This window comes from Acanthisitta chloris, unplaced genomic scaffold (assembly GCF_000695815.1).
Source record: "Acanthisitta chloris isolate BGI_N310 unplaced genomic scaffold, ASM69581v1 scaffold4224, whole genome shotgun sequence".
NCBI lineage: Eukaryota > Metazoa > Chordata > Aves > Passeriformes > Acanthisittidae > Acanthisitta > Acanthisitta chloris.
Genome location: NW_008669710.1, coordinates 1 through 21,874, shown reverse-complemented (window position 1 = coordinate 21,874; position 21,874 = coordinate 1). Strand labels below are relative to the sequence as shown.

At 36.5% G+C, this 21,874-nt stretch overlaps 1 protein-coding gene across 1 annotated transcript in view; it reads left to right on the top strand.

The window, feature by feature from the left end:
• TRDN (triadin) overlaps positions 1 to 18,435 on the top strand; it is a gene marked incomplete at its 5' end in the record, with an annotated part of 39,741 nt that extends 21,306 nt beyond the window's left edge. The window contains 7 exon segments of the mRNA XM_009073410.1: positions 3,465 to 3,488; positions 7,388 to 7,397; positions 10,064 to 10,123; positions 12,800 to 12,859; positions 14,255 to 14,314; positions 16,854 to 16,913; positions 18,179 to 18,435. Of these exon segments, the coding sequence (XP_009071658.1) occupies positions 3,465 to 3,488; positions 7,388 to 7,397; positions 10,064 to 10,123; positions 12,800 to 12,859; positions 14,255 to 14,314; positions 16,854 to 16,913; positions 18,179 to 18,435 (531 nt within the window).
• Between the last annotated feature and the right edge of the window lie 3,439 nt (positions 18,436 to 21,874).

Genomic DNA, 21,874 nt, shown 5'->3' with positions numbered 1-21,874 from the left:
GGATTTTCAAGTCAAGTTTCTTGCAATACTGATCCTCAGCTGATTGTGAGGGTCTGCTTTGGGTCAAAAGTACATAGATATATCAGCCTGCTAACAATATAGATGAATGTGTCTCCTTTTGACATCCTGAAATGGCCAGTGAGAGGAGTACTAGCTTCCCTTCTTGGAGCTATTTAAAATAATCCCCCTGTATGTTCTGCATATTTGTGCAAGACCTAAGGTCTAGAAAAATCAGTATCAAGCAGTATCCATATGTAAAGAAATAAAGTACTTATCCATTCAAAACTCCGGCAACACAAGGGGAAAGATAATCTTTCATGTCTTCATGATAACTTAAGACAACAAACCATGGAATACAGATTTTAAAATATATACTCCCTTACAATAATTTAATAAACCATACTGTCATCTCATAAAGAATCTGGATGGTTGCCATGGTGACAAAGATTATCTTTGCTACTGCTTGATTCTGTCATTTCTCTAAACACGGACTCAGAATATTTAGGATTTATTAACAATGTGTCACGTTGATAGAGACAAATTACATGCTTTAAACTGGCCATTTAAGTCTTCTATGGTATTATAACCACTTTGTCAACTCAGCAATAAGATATGATGTGATTACTAGAAAATTAAAGCTATTTGTCATAAAAGATGCAACAGATAGTTTCAAATCCCTAAACACAACAACAGTAAAAAATGTCCAATAATCTAATGTGTTTCCTTATGTTAAATATTTTGAAGCTAGCAAATAGTCAGTATTTTCTGTCTCATAAATTGATGCAGATTAGCTTATATTGAGACTAGATTTATTTGTGCGGGGAAAATTTGGGTTGTAATATATCAAAATTGATGTGTTCCAGGCTGCAATTTTTTTTTATGGTTCAAATTGTAATAGGGAGTTTGTGAAACGGTCTTAATGATGGGACACTTTGCAATATGTAGAAGCAAATGTGCACATACTTGTGTATTATGAAGATGTATTTCACCTCAAGGAATTTGGCCTTGGCCTTTCTCATGTCGTATCTACCTGCTCTGGCCACCTCTCTGTGTTCACTCCAAGTGGCCTGACCCCACTTCCACCTCCTGTGCATTTTTTGCTTATGTTTCAGTACTGACAGGTTCATCCACAGAGGTTTCATGGATTCTTGGCCCAATTTCTTTCTCATTGGGGTGCATCATTCTTGACCCTGGAGGAAGTGAAACTTAAACTCTCTTGGACCTCTTTTCCCTGCAGGGCTTGCTCCCTGGGATTTGTCCAAGAAGATCCCTAAAGGGGTTGAAGTTTGCCCCTGAAGTCCATAGTTGTAGTTTTAGTTGTGTCCTCTAACCTCGTTGTTTGATACTGAACTCTACAATCTCATGATCAGTGCAGCCAAGGCTGCCCCCAACCTTCATGCCATCAAGAAGGCCTTCGTAGTTGCTTAGTATAAGGTCAAGCAACAACCATTTCTTGTGGGAACCTCCACAACCCATGACAAGGAATTGTCATCAATGCTTTTCAGGAACCTCCTGGACTGTTTGTGCTTTGCTGTGTGGCTTTTCCATCAGGTGTCAGGGTAGTTAAACTCTCCCACAAGTCTGATTTCTTCCTAATCACAACCTTTGAGATTTATAGAACAATAAATGAACTATACACCCAGACTTAATGAGCAAGAAGAAAACTGAATAAACAGTGCTTTTAGTTTAATGACATCATATAATTAGCTTAGTTATGCTGCCATATGTTAGTGGCTAACAGTGATATGTATTTTACCCTTTGTCACTCTTTACCTTTGTGAAAAAATATTCTATCTGAAGACAACATAGGCTAATGCTGTAAAACAGTTATGTTTTTTTGCAAAGCAGACAGTCTTTTCAGATACTATCAAAAAACTCCATTCTATATTTATTTTCAAGGACCTATGCAAAGATTTGAGGAGGGAAAGTTCCATTTTCTATTAGATTTCTATGGCAATGTACATCCTGTTACAACCTGAGCAAATAACTAAGGTTGTAAATGGAAGTTTTCAGTTGCCTTCGATAGGCATTAAAGTAGCTCCTTAGAGCTGAAATGTAATATGCCTATCTTTCTCTCTGTTGGACTAGTTTTGTGGTCAGTGTTCCTGTTATTTAGATCCTGCAGACTAAATCTAATGCTGAAATACAAGGAGGCATCTCCCACAGAGGCCAGTGAGATTTGCATTTGATTTTGTCAAAGACAAATTTGATCCAGTGTTATATACCAGTTCCCTACTACAGGAAATATATATGCTCAATACCATAAACCAGGCACTCTGCATAGCCTTAATGATTTTATTGCACACCTTTAATAAACACTCTTTAAATTTCTTCACCTGCATGCAAACAGGGCTGTGCAAGCTTGATTTAATTCTGGTTTATTCTTCTAAAATTCAACATCTTACATTTTCAATATTTTCTGATTTTGGTGCAAAAAATGAGAGTAAAGAGTTACAGAGGTATATAGGAGTAACTTAATATCAATATTTTAGTTGAAGAATTTTGTACAAAAGGGATGGCATAACAAGGAAAGAAAAATACTGTACCGCTTCCTTTTTTAACTAGGCAATTCTCAGTGCTTTGGTATACAGCATGATTAAAATGAGCCATTCTCTTAGACAATCCTTCCTAACCCGTGAACTTTTACCTCTGTAATTTGTACTGAGCACTGAGTCTCCCTTTTACTGTGTGTTGGAAATACCAGTCCAGTATGTGAGCTTTAAAAATTTTAGAAGATGTAGTAAAAAGAACATTTTTTTCCCTTCCAAAGGTAATTTGGAAAACAGAAAATATTAACCCAGATAGACAACTCAAGATATATACAGAAAAATGTTTAGCAAAAGGATGTTTTTTTCTGATTCATGACCAGCATGTTACAGTACAGCTATTACAGCGAAACCTATTCTTGCCTTTAAAAGTAGCCACATAGCTCAATTAAAAACAGAATAATTAAAGACACGTAAAGCTATGATTTTTATATATTGTCTGTGACTCTAAATGAAATTAAACTTTATTGTATATAATTGTAAATATGCAGATGGTAAAGCCATGGCTCTGTTAAAATATTGAAACACTTTTTTGCTATGCGAATTCATCTGATATTTTTCTGCATGAAAATTTTGAAAATATTGATAAATCTACATTGCATTGTTTTCAGAAATTCATCAACAGAAACTGGAGAGACATGAGAAACGAACACCTTCAAAGGGTAACTTTATTTTTGTGTCTGTTTGCCTTCATACAAGTATGAAATATAGTGTCTTTGTTAACTGCATGCATTACCACTGTTGTGTTATAGAAGCATTTCAAGATCGGTTGGCACAGACTACAAATGATTAAAAATTCATGTATACCTTAACAAAAAATGTAATTTTATGTTTGTGTGGCTATATTGTAAATGCACATTCATAATAAGATTCTCCTACCCAAACTTATGCTGAAATTCTAGCAAAGGTGCAAGAAAGTAGAGTGTTGATGAACTTCCTCTGGTGCAAGAGGCATGAAGTGTGTTGGACAAGGAAGAAAGCAAATTTATAGGCCAGTGGGTGCCATCCAAGTTAGGAAGTCATAGTTAGCAGTGAGCCAGGTGTGTATCAGAGATAAGAAAAGCCTCCATTTTAAGAACTTACCTTTTTTCAGGCTGTTTAATCTGCTATAACTCGCACTTTCTAAAAATCCACAGAGGAACTGGTTTGGACTGGTATTTGGAGGTCGTGTAAATAATGAAGGTTCCTGGAATATGTGTGGAATTTTTTGCCTAACGAAACCTTCTCCATAAAGCTTAGGGCACATAAAACTTGATGAACACCCCTCTGATGCACCAGTGCTGTGCTTGGTAATGGCAGGAGGAAGCAAGAAGGAAGCTTATTAGAAATAGTGGGTATATACATACACCCTCCCTCACACAATGACATCCATTTCTATATATAGTCTTTGTAATTTTTTATAGCATTTTGCACTGCTAGTGCTAGCCTTCCAGTTCTGTGGTAATCAGGGTCATCTGGAGTGCCTAGAACTGCTTCCCAACTAGTCAATAAATCATGTTGCATGAAAATGAATATTTTAGGGTACCAGTGAGCTAGACAGGCCATAATGAACTCAGATCTGTTTGCAAGGGATCCCAGTTAAGGCTATTTTCAAGCACAGTAATCTGAAAACATAAATGATGTTGCAATCTTGACCAAAACAACCTCTTGTGTACCATTTTATCTATACAGAAGTGCATGGCTTTACATAGAAGAATATTAACATTGCAGTTATATGATGCCAGAAAAAAAGTGTTCAGGTGTCATTAGTTAAGCCCCTTTATACATGTGCCTGATAATGCAGTCTTTAATTATACAACCAGTTACTGAAACACCAAGACAAATATTTTTCTTTCTGTATTTTGTTTTCATGTTTAGTCCCAAAACTGCAACTTTCGCATAGGAGAAACAGTTACAATAAAACAATCTGTCTCACCTCAAGTTAGAGTGTGATAAAGGCATAACTCTTTAGGGAATTTTACTGTTACCTTCTAAATTACCTTCAGGAAGCATGTACAAACACAAACTTTTATTCTTTTTTTTTTTTTTTTGTAGGAAAAATCCAGAAGTAAAATGAATGTTTATAATAGCAGCAAACAACTCAAAAAAATTTCAGTCTTCCACCCAAAAGTGTTGGGAGACTAGAGTTTTAAAAGCAATTTTATTTTATTTCTTTTAATAGTCAAACCCTCCGAATCAAAGTCCCAAGATTAACAAGGAAGCTTCGGAGAGATTGAATTGAAATATGAGGAATAGTTATAATGAATACAAATCCCAGATGGAAGTGGCTGAAATTATGAGATTCTTACAGTATTGAGAGCCAAGAAAATTCGTGCCCTAAAATTTGCTTTTACTTAAATATTTTGATAAACTGCTAGCAATAATGTCCATTTCAATTATTGTAGTCAATTTAATCCTGGAAAGAAGAAATACTCTGAAAACTAATTACACAAAGCAGTCAGTCATGCTTAAGAGCCCTGAAATCAAATTATTTCATGATTACATGTACACATAAGCACAGGTTCACTACAAAATAGGCTCTTTCCAATTTGGTATTATACTTGCACAAATGTACTAGTATTTTCACAAGGGCCAGTGGCATCCTGCAATGTATGAGCAGGAGCTTGGCAAAGTCAGTGGAGGTAAGGGATTAATTATCCCCCTGTACTCAACAGTCATGAGACAGAATCTAGATACTGTGTTCCATTCTGGGCCTCCCAGCTCAGGAAAGCCATCCATACACTGGAGTGGGTTCAGTGTGGAGCCGCTCAATGGCTGGGGCTGGAGCAGTAGTCCCGAGGGGAGAGGCCAAGGGATGGGGCTGCCTCAGCCTAGGGCAGTTGTTCTGTGAGCCTGTCATTTTGTGATACAGTGTAGATTTTTGTAGATACATTCTGAGCTGGTGCCGAAGGCTGTTGAAGAAATAGGTGTTTGTGAGAGGCTGAAGTGTTAAAGGTTAATGACTCAAACAATTGGGCATTTGCAAAAGCGACAGGGTGCTCTGCTGAGTTATTACTGTTATACCAATGGATAAGGGGTAACTGCATGTAATTGTGGCAACAAGAACAATAATAACAAATATTGAGGAAAAAAAAGTATGTGTAAGTATGTAATTTCTGTCTAATGGAAGGTCCAATGATAATTCCTGACTTTTATGGAAAACTGATATTGCCAGTGAAATTAATTGCCCTGCATTTCTGGTAAATAGCTCTAATTAGAACAGATGCTGAGAAGGAGTGGGGAAAAGGTTGATTTACTGTGTGGCTTTGCCCAAAATAACTTCACTAATACATTGCTCTTGAGTGAGGGATGGAAGAAAACGATGTAATGATGGCTACCTCTGATAGCCATACATTAAACCACAGAGATTTTACAACAGATACTTGTGTGCCTCTGAATTGACACCAGGCCCTCAGGGTTTGTTTTTTTTTGCAGAAAGTATCTCTGAATTCAGCCTGATTTGACAAATAGATTCCAGGCCCCTCGAAACTATTTCATTTACTATGCATAACATATTGAGTTGTTAATAAGTCTGTACTGATAATGCAAATATTAAACATCACACAATAAAACATTTTAGCATATCGATAAATTATGAGCCTATAAAGACAAATATAATGTGTTTCCATAATTTAATTTGCTGTAGCTAGAGGAAAAAGTATTTGAGACAGGTAAGTAGATAAATAGAGCTAGAATATAGAAATCCATAGTGTACTAGAAACCCACATAATTTGACAAAGTTAGCAAATTACATGGCAAAATTTTTACACAGGGACTGTCTAGCCTGGTATTTCAAGGTACAGCTACAAATATGCCTGTGTTAGCTTTAAACTAGGGAACATGTTACAGATAGCAGTGTAGCTGTAGTTTCATTAAATTATTAATTTGGACCTGGGAGCCTGTGTCCCTCTCCAGATCAAGACCTTTTTTTGGGGGCTGTTTATTTTTTTTCAGTGTTCCTTCAAGAAGAATTAAGTTATAGCCATCCAAAGTTACTTTACTTCCAAATGAAAGCATCTATACAGAGATTTAATGCTCTCTGACTAATGCACTCTAACTTCATTGTATTAGTTCATTTATCTTAACTTTCCTGAGAGTGCTGCTCTGTAGACAAGCACTTAGTCAGTTAGCTGGAGCGAGCAATCTCTGCTTCATGCTTCCTGCACTCATCACCTAGCTTTGTACTGAGCAGCAGACTTAAGACTTACTCAGCTGGAAACTATTTTTACTTCCCCTAGGTATGGAACTCGTGCCTCTTTATTATGTCTCTTCTTTTTGCACTTTCTGTTTTGGGGTGGTGAATGTCTTTGTCTCAAGCTCTTAATTGGAGAAAAACTAAATCACATCCTCCTTCACTATGCCTTCAGCTTGCCACAAATAAAACATACTATGATGATTGAAATTTGGAAAATTCTCTCACATATATACTATGCTTCTTGGTTTTAATTTTAAGTGAAGTAAATAGCAATATTAAGGCTGAAATGCATTATTAAATTACCTTTAAATTTTCCATCACAAGCTCCCATTTTAGATTATTTATAAATTTATCACACTCCAGTCACTGGGGATGAAATTCCCCATGCTCATCTTTTTCCCTCAGGCTGAATTTTCATTCAAAAACATATAAAAATGTTTCAGCAATTTCCAAAATCTAGGTTAGTGAAAATTAGGTTGGGGTGCTATATTTTTTCCAATGCTAATAACAGTTCATCCTGAGCTTATGACTTTTCGCTATTTGCAAGGAAGACCAAGAGAATTTCTTTTTAGCTGTGGAAAAATTTTAGCTTACTTAATTGTTATAAAAGTAGTTTTGCTGTTCTTCTAATTTTTTTTTCTGGATTAATCCAGCATCCTGCTAACAGAAGAAAAGAGGTGATTTTGTAATTACAAAGTGTGTCATAAAGCAAATAAAATAGTTGAATTAAAGTTGAAAGAACAGTTACAGTTTCAGCATTTTCTAGCTGAAAAGTGTGTGCCTGAGCAGCCTTAAAAGCATATTTATATGCTACTTCTTTTTTTTTTTTTTTTGTAGTGTGGAAAAGAAAATCTTATCAACTCTAATTTGTCTCACAGAAACATGACAGTATGGCCAGTCTAACTTATTCAAAAACCTGATGCTTGCAACTAGAGCTGTGGGTTTAAAAAAGAGCATGTATTAGGCCTTTTACAAAGAAATAGATATCCGAGTGACAACATCTGGAAAAGGTCTGTAGACAGTGGTGGATTTTCTATGACAGAGATTTTACAACTACATGTGAAGATGAACATGAAAACATTTCAGGAGAGAAAACTGAGTTAATATGCTAAGAAATATAATTTTTAAATTTATCAGTTCAAAAGCTTCAGTGGATTTTGGTGGACTTGTCATTGAAGAGACAAAAATGGCCAGTCATCACAGCCCTGAAACATGAACGCTTTAATTCTTGGCAGCACCTGCCCTTCCCGAAAAAGGGAAGACATAGCTCTGGCAGTGTCCATAAAAGGCAATGATAAACATTATGATCTGAGATTAGCAACCTCAGGCTATGGGGGTATCAACACACAGGACAGGGCTCTTAAACTAACTAGATATCACCTTCAGCCTGTAATTGGGATGAGAAAAATAGCTTATGCTTATGCCAGCTCTGTCTCTGCTTATCCACATTCCAGGCTCCCTGCCCAGATACATCAAGTTACTTTTATTTCTCAAGAAGGGGCCAACTGATCCATTCTCCATAGTTTTGGCTGCAGTCCACACAAATATTAATATTTCCTTGCCCTTTATAGCATTTCGAGGATGTGAACCTTAAATTAGATTTTTCTGTCCACTATCAGGTCTGGTGTCACTCAATTCAGTTGGTATCATTCAAGGCTCATTTTGTAGATTTTCTTTTTTTTCCCCTCCCAAATCATTAAATAGGAAAATGATATGGGGAGTCTACAATGATTTTTTAAATAAACCACAACAGCCTCCCTCACACAAGTAGGATGTCCTGTGGTTAAAACCACACTTTCCCGTTAACAGTGATTCTGCCATATTTTGCTGTTTTTTGCTGTATTTTGCATTATTCACCTGTATTTTTGGCATAGAGGCTACAAGGACTTTTACCTGATGTGCAGAAGTTTGTGTTTCTCTCACATTGACCATCACAAACCTATTGTTTGCAAAACTGTGCTGTTGCCTCAGCCAAAACTGACAACACACTGGCTTGAAGTGTTTTGCACAGAGCTAGCACCTGCTAATGCAAATGTAAGATGTAAAAGCATGCTACAATTTCTGCAAAATATTCAGTTCAAGTTCTATATGGTATATATAGAGAGAGGAGAATGTTTTCCCTTGGTATGGTACTAGATGTCCTAAAGCAACTGAACAAGTTACAGTCTGTAATTCATTCAGTAAGACATTGCTGGTGCTGCTGCATTCTTCATAGCCTGTTTCTTTTAGTGTAAATTTGCTGTCCACAATCCTTAAAGGCTTTGAAAAAATCTCCCTTCAGCCTCTTTTCACTGTTCTGTCCTTAGTTATCAACAGTAATTTACCTGTTATGGTTGGAAAAGCATTTGGGTAATGCAAACACATGTAAGACATAATGAATTTACTGAATGTTCTGGATGATTTTTCTCAAAGACAAGGATGTGTTTTTTAATGAGGAAATACTTAAGCAACAAAAAAATGCTTGCACCTTTGTGAAATGACATTTCTGCATAGCTAGTGAAATGAATGGATGAAAAACTATTAATGTGCTTGTGTATAAAGCTGAATGTTGTCTTCTAACCAGAGTGGTATTTTCTGGGTCTTACTTGTTGACAGAAACGTGAGCGTTGCGAAGAAAATATATTTTCCTTGAAATTGCAAAATGTGAATCTTTTAAAAGTACAGGTTGGTAAGGAAGGAAGAAACGTTTTTGCTTACACAAATCATTAGATGTGGGATAGAACCACATCTAAACATGGTCTGAAATCTGGGTGTCCAGTAGAGTCCATAAGGACTCATATCTGTCTGCTTCTAGTAGGACATGTAGTGGGTTGCATTTTGAACAGCTGCTCTTCCTGAAGTTACACACTGATTAAAAGAGATGTTTTCTTGTTAATCCATCCAGTGACTGAAGTAACAGCTAAAAATAAAGAAAAAATAGCATAGAAAGCAATTTGCTGTCTGATTTATTTTTTTTTTTGTTAAGAATAGAAAGCAATGCTGTCAAGTACTGAAAATAATTCCCTCTGTCAGAAATCTTAGAGTCAGTGTAGTTGTGTAATGGGACCAAAAGAGATTGGACAGATTAGGTGAAGGTTGCTGAATAATCACTTCTTTCAGTAAAATATAGTCTAACATCTGAAGGTTTATTCAAGGAAAAATATTTCTTTTGGACTTGGAATTAAATATTGACATTAAGAAGGTCTATACATTATCTAGTACCTGTGACTCAGAGTAAAAATCCATTATTTGAATATACAAATGTTTTTCTTGATCACTTTGGTGAGATAATAAGTGTACTTAATACCTCTAGATTACAGACTTATTGTGAGCTGGAATTTAATTCTTTATTTATTGTGTTTAGCAATTCACAAAGACAAATCAGACAGACAAGAAAAAATCGAGAGGAAGGAACCCCTAAAGGGTATGTATTCAGCATTTTATATTCTTTGCCTTTTTACCAAAGCTGTCAAATCTATTGACTCTTAGGCAGTTCTTGTAGATCCCAATTATGTTTAAGGATGGAGGAGGTGTTGTGAAAGCCAGCTGGAATGAGGACTTTAAAAGCACTTTGAATTCATCACTCTGCAGAAAGGCTGAAATTATATTCGGAGATTAATGAATAAGTCTTTACTGCAATATTAACTTACGTAAAAGATGCCCAGAGCATAAATAGGTGCCTTTTTTATTCTTCTTGAATAAATCCAAGCATAATATTTGTCACTGAGAGTACTTCTGAGCAAAATGTAGTGAGTAAATTATAGCATAGTGGACAGGGGCCCTGAAGACATTCTGCTTTGGAGACATGCCTTAGGAAAAAAGAAAAAAAATCCCCCAGCTTTATTTCAGAGACATTGAGAGGTTTTAAAAAGAATTTACTAATTTTCTGCTGGTGTATGCCAACAACAAATTACAGATCTGCCTATTGTAGGAGGCAGAATCAAGATTCTGCTTCCTCTCTGCCTATGACTCAGAGTTAGCTCTGGGCTCCAAAATCCAGCATCTAGTTTGCCTTTTGCAAGGGATATTTTAGCAAGATGGAATTTTATTGGAGTGTACCTACTTGTCAAACCACTTTAAGCCTTCTGAGAACATGTCCTTTGAACAAAAATGTGGTTAATGAAGTCCTGGGCTGTAGAAAGAAACCCATAGTGGAAAAGCAAATAGGCCAATGATCATAATAAATCACCCCCAAAAAAAGGAAGACTGAATATCCAGCCGCAGCTGACTTATTCAGGCCAAGAACACTAGTCTCATGATACAAGTGAACGTGCAGCTCCTGAAAACTGTTCTTGACTAGGCCTTTCTAATGGTCTCTGATTGGAGCTTATGCATTTTATGTAAGTAATTCAAAATTTATTGAGTTAACAAGACTGAATTTAGAGGTTAATGGCAGGCATATAAATTCAGGTTTATGTTAGAATGAATATTTATTGCTAGAAAATGGAATGGTGTAACATGAGAAATGTTTTCTGAGATTTGGAAAAATGATAAAGCAAAGAAAGTAATGTCCTGGATTGAAATACGAATGTCTTTAAGACTTCTGTTATTTTGTGGAAAACTTGGGAAACTCTTCAATTTGATTTCACAGGAGAACAGTAATTAATGTTTTTTAAAGTTTCCTAGAACAAGAAAAAAATTATCCCATCCAATCTTAGATAGCCAGTGAGAAAGAATAAAGACTATTATGCTGCCTCAACTTGGCATAACTTCTATTAATATTCTGTCTACCTGATTGCATTTTATCTTAAAGTGAATGTATCAGTTTTGTTTAGTGAACTATTGCCACAATTATTACCAAAATACAACTGTGTAGAGACATTCTCTGTAATCACAGTATTAAGAAGCATTGCTTTCAGAGTGTATATTAAATTTTAAAACTATGACTATGGCTTTGTGCCTTTCTAAGGCACATTTCATTGTAGTGTGACTTGGTCACACCATCCCTGTATTTTAACTGCTTATTTTCTACCTTAAGCTTTCTACATTCTCTTTTCAAGGTCTAGATTATGGAGAGTAAAAATAGCATCCTATTCTAATTCATAATCAACTTCTGTAACGAAGTTTAGGAAAGTTTTCTAATGGCACAGGGAGTAATTGAAAGGTCTCAGCCACTTATAAGTGACTTGGTCAGCTATGTCAGGAACCTGTTCTCATGTATTTCATCACTATAGTGTTTAAAAAATGTGAGACCCTGAATATTCCCCATTCTTCTGTTTTGCTTCCAGTGAGATATGGAATTCCAGTACTGTAAAAGAAATGCCTTATTTCCTCTTGTTTGACAAAGGGAGTTTTACTAAACTTGGATGAAATCTCCACAGGAGTTAAAGCTAGCTTGCAGTTTCACAGTTGATTTTTCTGAAGTGCTCTAAAATCGACAGGCTTATTTTCCATTTTCTGGAAATTAATAGTGTGAAATTCTAAGAAAAGTGATGGGAAATGCTCTGTGAATGAGTGGATAGCATAATGCAGTTTCCACTGCCATAATATTAGTCTTTACTTTGCACATACTGGGCATCTAATTATGGTTCCGAGATTGTCATTGCCAGGGACTGATCTCAGCTAGTGTCCATTACTAACTATCTGTATCCATTACTAGCTATCCATATCCATTACTGGTTATCCATTTCAAGCCAGCTGACAAGTGACAGACATATCATTTGTGCATGTGATGCTCTTATGCTCCAGGATTGATTCCAGGGTTTTTACAGCCTGTGTCTGACAGAGCATGGGGTGGTCCAGGTGAAGTCCTCTTTCTATTGCAGGCAGAAGCATTTACTGTGAGCTCTGCCTTAGTCCTTGACAGTTTTCTGAAAATCTCTCTTCAGGAATGGACAGAGAGCTGCAAGAGATGATGTTACTGTTGTAAACAGCTGAGGCATGTTGCCATGGCAGTAACTTGTTAGCCAGAGTTGGCTGTTCACAGCTTTATAGTGTGATGTATGATGTGCAAATATGCATGGGATAGCTCAGGAGCAACACAGTGTGCCATTTTGTCTCCTAAGGCTTATCTAGGTGAAATTATTTTTGATTCTTAAGTTGTTCCACAGTTTTAGGGGTTTTTTTAATATATATATATAACACTTTCTTTCTTTCCTAGTGACGCATAAAGACAAACAGGAAAGACAAGAAAAACCTGAAAAAAAGGAAAGACATGCAGGTAATGATTATATGTCACAAGTTATTTTACATTTGGAGATACCCCACAACTAATTCTCTACTCAATTTTCATTTGTATATCCCCTTGATTGGAAAAAAAAGTTCTAGAACTTTATGAATGAAAATAATTAGATCATATAAAGGTTTGCAGACTTACAGATGGAGCAGCATTTTGTGTTCCTTCTGTATGTTTTGGGGTTTTATTTGAAGAAGGGAGAAAATATATTTTGTACTCTGGATTACTATAATCTCATGGTAATCACTGAGTATTTCCAACACTTGCAATAAGTATGGTTGCTAAGAGACTAGTCATTCACAAAAAAAATGCCTGAAAGCCTGTAAACAAAGGTAATGAGTCAGACCATGAGCAAAAAGGTATTTTGAATACAGTATTGTGTAGAGCTGTTGCATAGGCATTGAATAGGGCAGGACTAATTCTTTACATAGTTGTAATAAATAGATATCTAGTACTGCTTTTTCTTCCACAATTCTTACTCTCTTTTTAAACACCAACACAAGGCTGGAGAGTATATAGCAATGCTCAAGCACATATTTTTGTGTTCTTAATATAATCTCATATGCCGAAGTCAAATAGGGAGATGAGTATTTTCACATGCATTGTCCCTGTAGGGTATCTCAAGGGCTATGAGCATATGCAAATATCAGTTCTGCATACAGGGAAAGTTACTGTGTAAATATTAATTGAAAAAATTAGCAAATCAGAGCCCACATAGGAGAATATTCCAGACTACTCACACTCAGTGTCTATTGCACAACTCATGTGCATTCTGAAACCTGAGCCAGAATCTAGTCACTACAGTGTAGTTAATTTCAATTTATAAAGTGGAAATTAAAAGCAAACAAAAAGCCCCAAAGAGCATTAGTTATAATGTCATTGCAATTAGATTTGTAATTAATTATAGTGTTTAATCATACATAGCTGGAAAAACTGTTAGTTGTTCTGTAGAGTTCAGAAAATCCTTCAGAAATTAACCAAAGTAATAAACAAGAAAAATAAAAAAAACTATAATCAAAATAAAGCAATAAATTATAGTATATAAATATTATTTTAAAAATGAAGCAGTAAACAGCATAAATAAGCATGACTCTTCTTGTTTGGCTTCTTTCATGGGATTACGGTTGTGCCAGAAAGGACATTCCTCTGCCAGCCAATGGCAAATATGTCAGAAATGGTAGAAGAGTTTTAGAAAGCTTAGGTCTCATGTTTTGGCATCATCAACAGACAGCAGCAGTATAATCAACCTTCCTCTTTCTTTGCATGGATAGCCATCGTGCCTAGCTGTGTTTCTTGATGTTTTTATTCTCCTTTTTCTCACTTAGAATGCAACATCTCTCTTTTTTAGTGACCATTAAGTATGTTGGTTTTTATTTCTAGCTATTCACAAAGAGAAACCTGAAAAGCCAGAAAAACATGAAAAGAAAGCCCCTTCTAAAGGTAATGCAGATTGTCATTAGACTTTGTACAATGTTAGATTTTCAGTGCTTATATAGTTTGGGAGAGAGTGGAGGTGACTATTTAAAATACAAATTTCTTCTAGTTCACGCTGTATGTTTTTTGGGTGCTCACACTTTTGCTTGAGCAGGCCACAAACAGCCCTTGATTGAAGTCTTGCTCAACATACATTTCTTGCTTAGTTTTCTTGTTTTGATGCAGAAAGGTAATTATAAATCATTCTTAATACATCTAAAGAAGTAAGCCTATGACTAATCTATTTGCATTCCTTGGTGCCTTTTCCCCCGCAATGGGATTCGGCAATTTGCCTGCAAAGGTTTTCTCTTGTGTATCAGTTTTCAGTCCGGTACAGACCTAATGCAAGTGTGTTTACTGTCTCTCAGTCTGGGTCTTCCATCATATCCAAAAATAGATTTTAATTTTCTTGCCTTTATTTTTTTCAGTAAGATTTTAATTTCAGTACATGATTTGCAATGTCCTCCATGGAAGAAGTTGCTTTGGTTAAGATTTACATATACACTAAGTATCATATATATTCTGAAGGAATATCGTGTGAGAGGTGATTTTCACTATTCTTTTGACTGATAATTCCACCTTTAGCCATGATTTGGACAGGGGAGTTTAAAAATCCAATCAGCTTTCCTCATTATGCCATTTTCTAAAGACCAACATTTATTATTGCTTGGCATTTCAATGCTTTTCTCTGAGGTTAGATATTTCTCTGAGCCAGATATTTCTATAATGAAGTTTGGTTTCAGTCTTTGCCTCTTCCTACTTCACTCAGTTAACTCTTGAAAAAAATAGTATGCAATATATCTTAGTATCAGTCTGTTATGGCATTCAGATTAATCTCATGATGATGAGATGCATAAATGAATAAGGTTTAATTTGAATCTGTTCAGATAATATAGATACAAATGTACAAATCACTCTTTTTTGGACCTGACCTAACTCTAAGGAGAAATGTAAAACAGAGTGAAGAGAGAAAGTAGCATGAAGACTTAAAGCCTGTATTTGAAAGGTAGCCATCTTTTAAAGGGCCATTGGTTCATTTTTTTTTTAGATATACTTTCAGTGTATAGTTTGAAAGGGTAGGTGTTTTTTTTTCATGAAATGAAATCACTCCTAAATAATCCAGAGAAAATAAATGCCCAGTGTCTGTGTAGATTTGGAAAGCAAATAACTTCCAAGCATCACTGAGATAGTCCTAAGGAGCAGCCAGCCTGTTTACCCATTTATCTTCTGCTAGCTAACCAAATAATCACTTAGAGCTTTAATGTGTTTAATAGCAGCCATGACTCCAGTCACTGGCTGGAAAATTTTATGAAGAATTTGGACACTTTATGGCTGGGGAGATTTGCTGCTGCAGCATGACATGTAGTCTTGCTGCCCTCTCTTGGGTAGCTTCCCTGCCATGTGAGTGCCGATGGGTGGACTTAAGGCACCAGGACACTTGTCCTCAGCATGTCCAAAGGTGCAATTCTGCCATCAGTGTGCTCCTGAGCTGTCTATTGCCAGTTTTGCCTCCCTTTTCCCTGGGGTCTGCTCTAAACTGGATTAGCTACCAGCAATGCTGAAGGGCTATTTCAACCATTGGCACTCCCGAGGAAATGAGGATGCTCAGGTCAGGATACCAACTTCAGGGAACAGACATACTGCAGGTTGGGTGACTACTTCCCTCACAGTCAGCAGATTTTCTCTATGTTCAGTAAAAAGATTCAAGGTACTTCTTCAGCTCCTGTTAAAGGCTCCAGAAAGCCTCAGAGATATGAATGCTATTTAAACACATCATTTAAGAAATAGCTATCTTTAAAAAAAAAACCAAAACCAAGTCTAGGTATCAACCATGGCTCATACAGGCAGCAATTCCAGGATGGAATTCAGTTAGAGAGGATGTTGCTATTATGTAGTTATCAGTTGAAAGAAGTGCAATTAACTCTCAAAGCTGTTTTGTTCTGGCAGTCTGTCTGGATGGTAACCAAGAGGGGAAAGATAGAAGTCTCTACATGAAATTTTGACAGCCTTTCTGGGACATAGCAGTGTGTGTTTACACACTGTATCCTGTGCAGATGTGAACTCACTCGAGTTGGGCTCTGAAGTGAGCACCAGACTTGGGACAGTGTTGGCATGACAGTGAGCACAGGCTAAGAAAAATTGCCTTTTTCTAAGACAAATGTAGCCATTTGGCTTCCTGTTGGCTGGTGCACAAGAAGATCAAGTCTGTGTCTGCTAGGAGCTTAAGCTGAGCAAATTTGTGTCATCTGGAATATGCAGTACAAACATTCTTTATGCTGCTTCAGATCTGGGTGACTCACTTGTCTTCTGGTTAGGGAGTCTCAACAGACATTTTGAAGACTTTCATCCCAATATGTGAACCTGAGAAAAAAAAGCAAGAATTTTGAAAACTGAAAACCAGGACTCACAAGGAAATGTGACATTCCCAGGGATGTTGTTGTGTTTTGTCAATATTTTCTCATTCTTTGAGAATTTTTCTCTGATATACAATTGTTCTCATTTCTAGTAACTCAAAAAGACAAACCTGAAAGACACGAGAAAGCTGAAAAGAAACCTCCTCCCAAAGGTATTAATTCATTTATACTACATTTTTTAACTTGATTTTACATTAAAATGTATAACTTTGGTTTATGCAAGAAGATAATATAATGTGCATGAAAAATCAGCTACATTGCACTGAAATTAAATTAATATATAACTGGAATTAAAATGTCTCTAGAACATCCAGGGGTTAGTTCTAAGCTTGATCCCTTTTTAAATCTGATAAAGTTTCAAAGATGAGAATTAAAAGTGTGAACCATTATTTCTCTGAAAAACAAGTAGTCCTATCTGTAAGTGATCTGGCATATATTTTCACTATAACTAGGTAAGAAAATTCTTCACTAGCCAGCAACACCTGGTCAGTTTACATGTTATTAAATTCAGTCTAGTCAGTCCAGTGGCTTAATAGAAGCAGAAGTATAGAGCCTTACAGAAAACATAGATTAGGTAGCACACATGTTTTGCCTCAAGGATGGAGACATTTAGAGCTATGAAGAAAACAGAAGTATGAACATCGCATTAAACAGATTAGTTTAAAACATATTCCGTGGCATTTTAAACTACTGTTGGATTTTCTGCTGGAGTGAACTAGAAACACACATATTGTCAGCATCCATGTCTCACATGAGAAAAAAGTCACTGACACATAAAAGCAGAAGGAATACTCCAGGTTTCACCAAGCTCTGTGTAGCTTCAGCCACTGATATTTGCAATTTGGTAATCGTCTTTGGTTACCTCCTCACTCTGCTGAATTTGTCTGTCTCAGAGTAGTCTTTCAGCCTGATGGAAAGTGTAGAGACAGACTCAAGAACTCAAGACTTCTTGGACAGAGACCTAGAATCAGTACATGAAAGCAACCCTTAAAAATAGCCACACACGAACTACTTTTGCAGCTTACAACAGAGTTTAGCTCTGATCTCTGAAGTCTAAAGTTACTCAGATTTTGTCTGGAAGTACCTTCCATATTTTTTTTAACGACCAACATTTGCCTCCCTAGTTTATACCATATAAACTGTTATATGGTTGTTAGAAACACTTCATATTATATGCTATAGCCTACTATATTTAGTATCAGTCACGTACTTGGTAGGACTGAAGATAAAATTTGTTTGTATCTCATATTTCTCTTTAAGTCCATCTGGTTGAGGGGATTATAGTTTTCACCAGATCTGAACAAGGTGTTAATAGCGAAGAAATGCTCATTAACATTAGCACAATATAAAATAAATGGCATTGAGGATTATGTTGGGGGAAAAATGACACTGAAAACTTTTTCTTCATTACCTGCAGAGGAGAAGAAAGTAAAGAGCACTAAAGTGGAAGCAAAAGTTAAAAAGGAAGTGAAGGATGGAAAAGGAGAAGCAAAGACACCAGAGAAGGTCAAGCAGACAGAGATTAAAACAGAAGTTGGGCTAATAAAGGCCAAAACGAAAGTTAAAGAGGAGAAAGCTCTTCAGACTGTAACTAAATCGGACAATAAAGGTAAACAAAATGAGGAGGAAACGGATGAAGAACTTAAAAAGATAGGGAAGAAGGAGAGAGAATGAAGTTAAAGCTGTCAAGGACCAAAGTCCACCCATGAAAAAAAATGTGCAGTACAAATAAATTCCAGATGAATTTCATCCTGCTAGAAGACTATTGAAAATAAAATTAGTTGAATCTATAGAACCAGAAGTTTCTAACAGTTTGTCATGGCTAAAGATACATTTTAGTTTAAATCCTTTTTACCGAGGACCAATTTGTCTTCAGATAGGTCAGAGTCTTCATGGATTTGCTCAGTGGCATCTTATGTAGTGGATAGCTAGCAGGGTTATTTTGGAAAATACACCTTGTTCAACGACCTGTTGGGAACTTTATTTTGTTTCTACATCAGCATATGTCCTCTATAATATTAAAGAAAGTAGCAACAGAGAAAAAAGAATGTAACAATTTGTCTAACATCGCATTATATGAGGCACTGTCATGTTGTCAGGTATTGTATGACATAGTGACATACCTGCCTGATGTAATTTGATGTGAACAGCTTCCAAATTTCTCCTAAAAAGGAAAGAAATGCTATTACCCTGTTGAAAGGAAGAAATTGAGTGATAAAACAAAGAATCAACATTCATCAACACCGTGTAGTTAATGAAGGTGTTAACTATATGCTCCCCTTTGTCAGAGCCAGCCTGGGTTCTTCTACTCCTGGGTTGCACTGACTGGTTCTCTGACTTTCCAGTGGCCCTTCCATGGCATGGGGTACAGTTTCATATGAATGAAGGCAGAAGAGCCTGGCTTTCTGTAAGAAATACTACACTGCAGCCACAGGATTAGCCTGACATTGATAGAGGCAGCTCAGCATTGCATGGCACACCTATCTGATCCTTTCAGCTGATAACCAGAGATAAACAGTTGTGCCTGAGCATCAAAGAAGCCATCCCTGCCTGGATATCTGAATCTGGCTGGGCAGATTACCTCAGAATTTCATAACCATCAGCTCTCTACCCCTTAGGAGTTGCTTAAATTATACATTTCTAGAAAACTGAGAGGGTTTGAGATATAGCCCACTTTCTGGCATGCCGAGTGTGCTGAACTAGTAGTTTTTAACATTTATTTATCTATTTATTTATTTATCTAACTTGAAATATAGGGGCTTTTGAGGCAGGAAATCAAAGCAGCATCGATCACACTGATTACAGTGACCAAGGGGAAAGTTCAGCAAATTGTTCAGATCCCTGAGGAGGTGCAAATCTCTTTCGATTTTTGTTTGCTTTGACAGAATTTCAGTGCACAGTGGGATCCACTCCATACTGTTCAGGATAAAGCTCTCAAAAAGCAATGGTGTGCAGTTGAGGCACTTTACTCCCTGACAGCAAAATATTTGGAGTAGGAATCAAAGATTACAGAGACCAGTGGAGAGTAGTGGTGATTTTTGCTTGTTGGTTTGGTTTTTTTTGAGGGATTCCCTGCCCCAACCCTCCACCCCCAACCACCACCTTTAGCAAAATGAGCCATCTTGATGTCAAACATTAACAGATCACTATGAAAGACTGCTTTAGAGTGTGACTGTAGTGACTGTGTACAGGATCCTGGCAGGCAGTTGAAAGTGGAAATGAACAACTGGAGTGGAGGAAGGAAGGAGCCTCTTCAACAGCCCTTATCAGTGGAGATAGGGCTACACACATCCAGTGAAAGCTGCCTTTTCTACTGTCATCCTTCCCTTTTCCACCATAAGCCACTGCTGTCCAGTTAGATACTCTCAGAAAATTCATTTCTGTATTTCAGTCCCACTGTGACCCAAGGTGAATATAATTTTGAAGCTAATGCAGTTTTGCCAAGATTTCCTGATCCTGCAATCTTTACCTTTCCTTGCTCAAGGGAGTAGCTTTGCTAGCTTATCTGAAACAATGTAAAAAAATATAGCAATGATCACAGAAGAGTTGTTATGATTTCCCTGCTGTTGCATCACTTCTTACTTGGATTAAAATTTAAAAAGATAGCTCATCTCCCTGGGTAAATCGCATGAAGTCCAATGACAGAAATATGTATGAGCATTTTTATCATTAACAATCTAGTCCCAAACTTTGACATGATTTATTAGTACTTGGATGAATATTTGTACCACCATTACAGAGTTATAAGGTAAAAACTATAGTGTGAAATTTCCTTTTTAATAAGAGAGTTTAAGTTAAAATGAATCTTTAGCCATGAAGAGACATTTGAAAAATCATACTCATTTAAAATTCCCTAGGTTTCAATCTTTGTTGGTTGCTAGCATTCACATGAACTTAAATGGGTTGTTATAGTACACCTTGCTATTTCATATACTGTAGAAGTGATATTTTTGCTATTCAGAGTTTTACCTCTCCCGTCAATTTGTTTTATAAACCCCAGTATTTATGGCTGAGCCACCAGAGAAATCCTGTGAGGAGAAAATTAATACAAAATCTTTTTTCTCAGGTACAATCAAGATTAAGGCTTTTTAAAACAGTTTATTCAAATTATATTTCCACAAAAACAAAGCAAAACAAAACCCCACAAATAAAAACACTAAAAAGCCCCCAACAAAACAACCTCCCAAAACCAATAACACAGACTGTTTTATTCCTGGTCTATAATACTGTGGTTAAAGAATGGATTATTTGAGGTTTTAAAAGCAGTGTTTGCAGCCATATCCCTGTGTACATTCTGAAAATTTTGCCTCAGGTTCTACAACACAGACTAGTATGACTCTTGTCATGTTGCTAACACATAACAGCTGCATAGGCTTCTGTCAACTAGTAGAAATGATCGGATATTATTGAACTGGCAACCCTTTTCCCAATTTCTACATCTGTATAGGAAAGAATGACTTGAAAGCTGAAGTTCTCCATCCGAGGACTTCTATGGCAGTAAACATAACAGAGCAGCAATCACATAAATGCCTCCTCACCAACTGATACTGATGGTCCACTGATCTATGTATGAAAGCAAATAATATGAGTGTCACATACTTGGAAACTGCATTTTACATTTTTAAGACTGCAAAGTCGGCATAATTTTGTTTTGAAGTTGACAAAGAGAATGTGTCTTTGTAGGTGAGTAGGACAGAGATGCAACAGGAGATGGAGAGAGGAAGGGATGTAATTTCTGTAGCCTAGGAGCTCTGCTAGAAGAGTCTAGGACAGATGGATGAATATGCTTCACTCAAGGAGAGTTGGCAACTAAGTTAGTTAACGAGAGTTAGCATTTGGTCATGAACCTTAACTTTCAAAGACAATGCCCCTTAGAGTCCACTGGGGCAATATGCTTTTTTCCCTGACCAACTGAAGAATCCAGAAACAATACTGGAATTCTTTTCTGCTCTGTTACAACAGATAACTTTTCTTCACTATTCTTAATGTTAGAAATTTTTATTAAGGTCTCCTACTCTGCTTATGTGTAGGATAAATCAATAGACAATCAGCATTCTTGAAATCAGACTTTCATTTAGATTCAGAAGCCTGAATTTCTGAATAGTGTAATTTT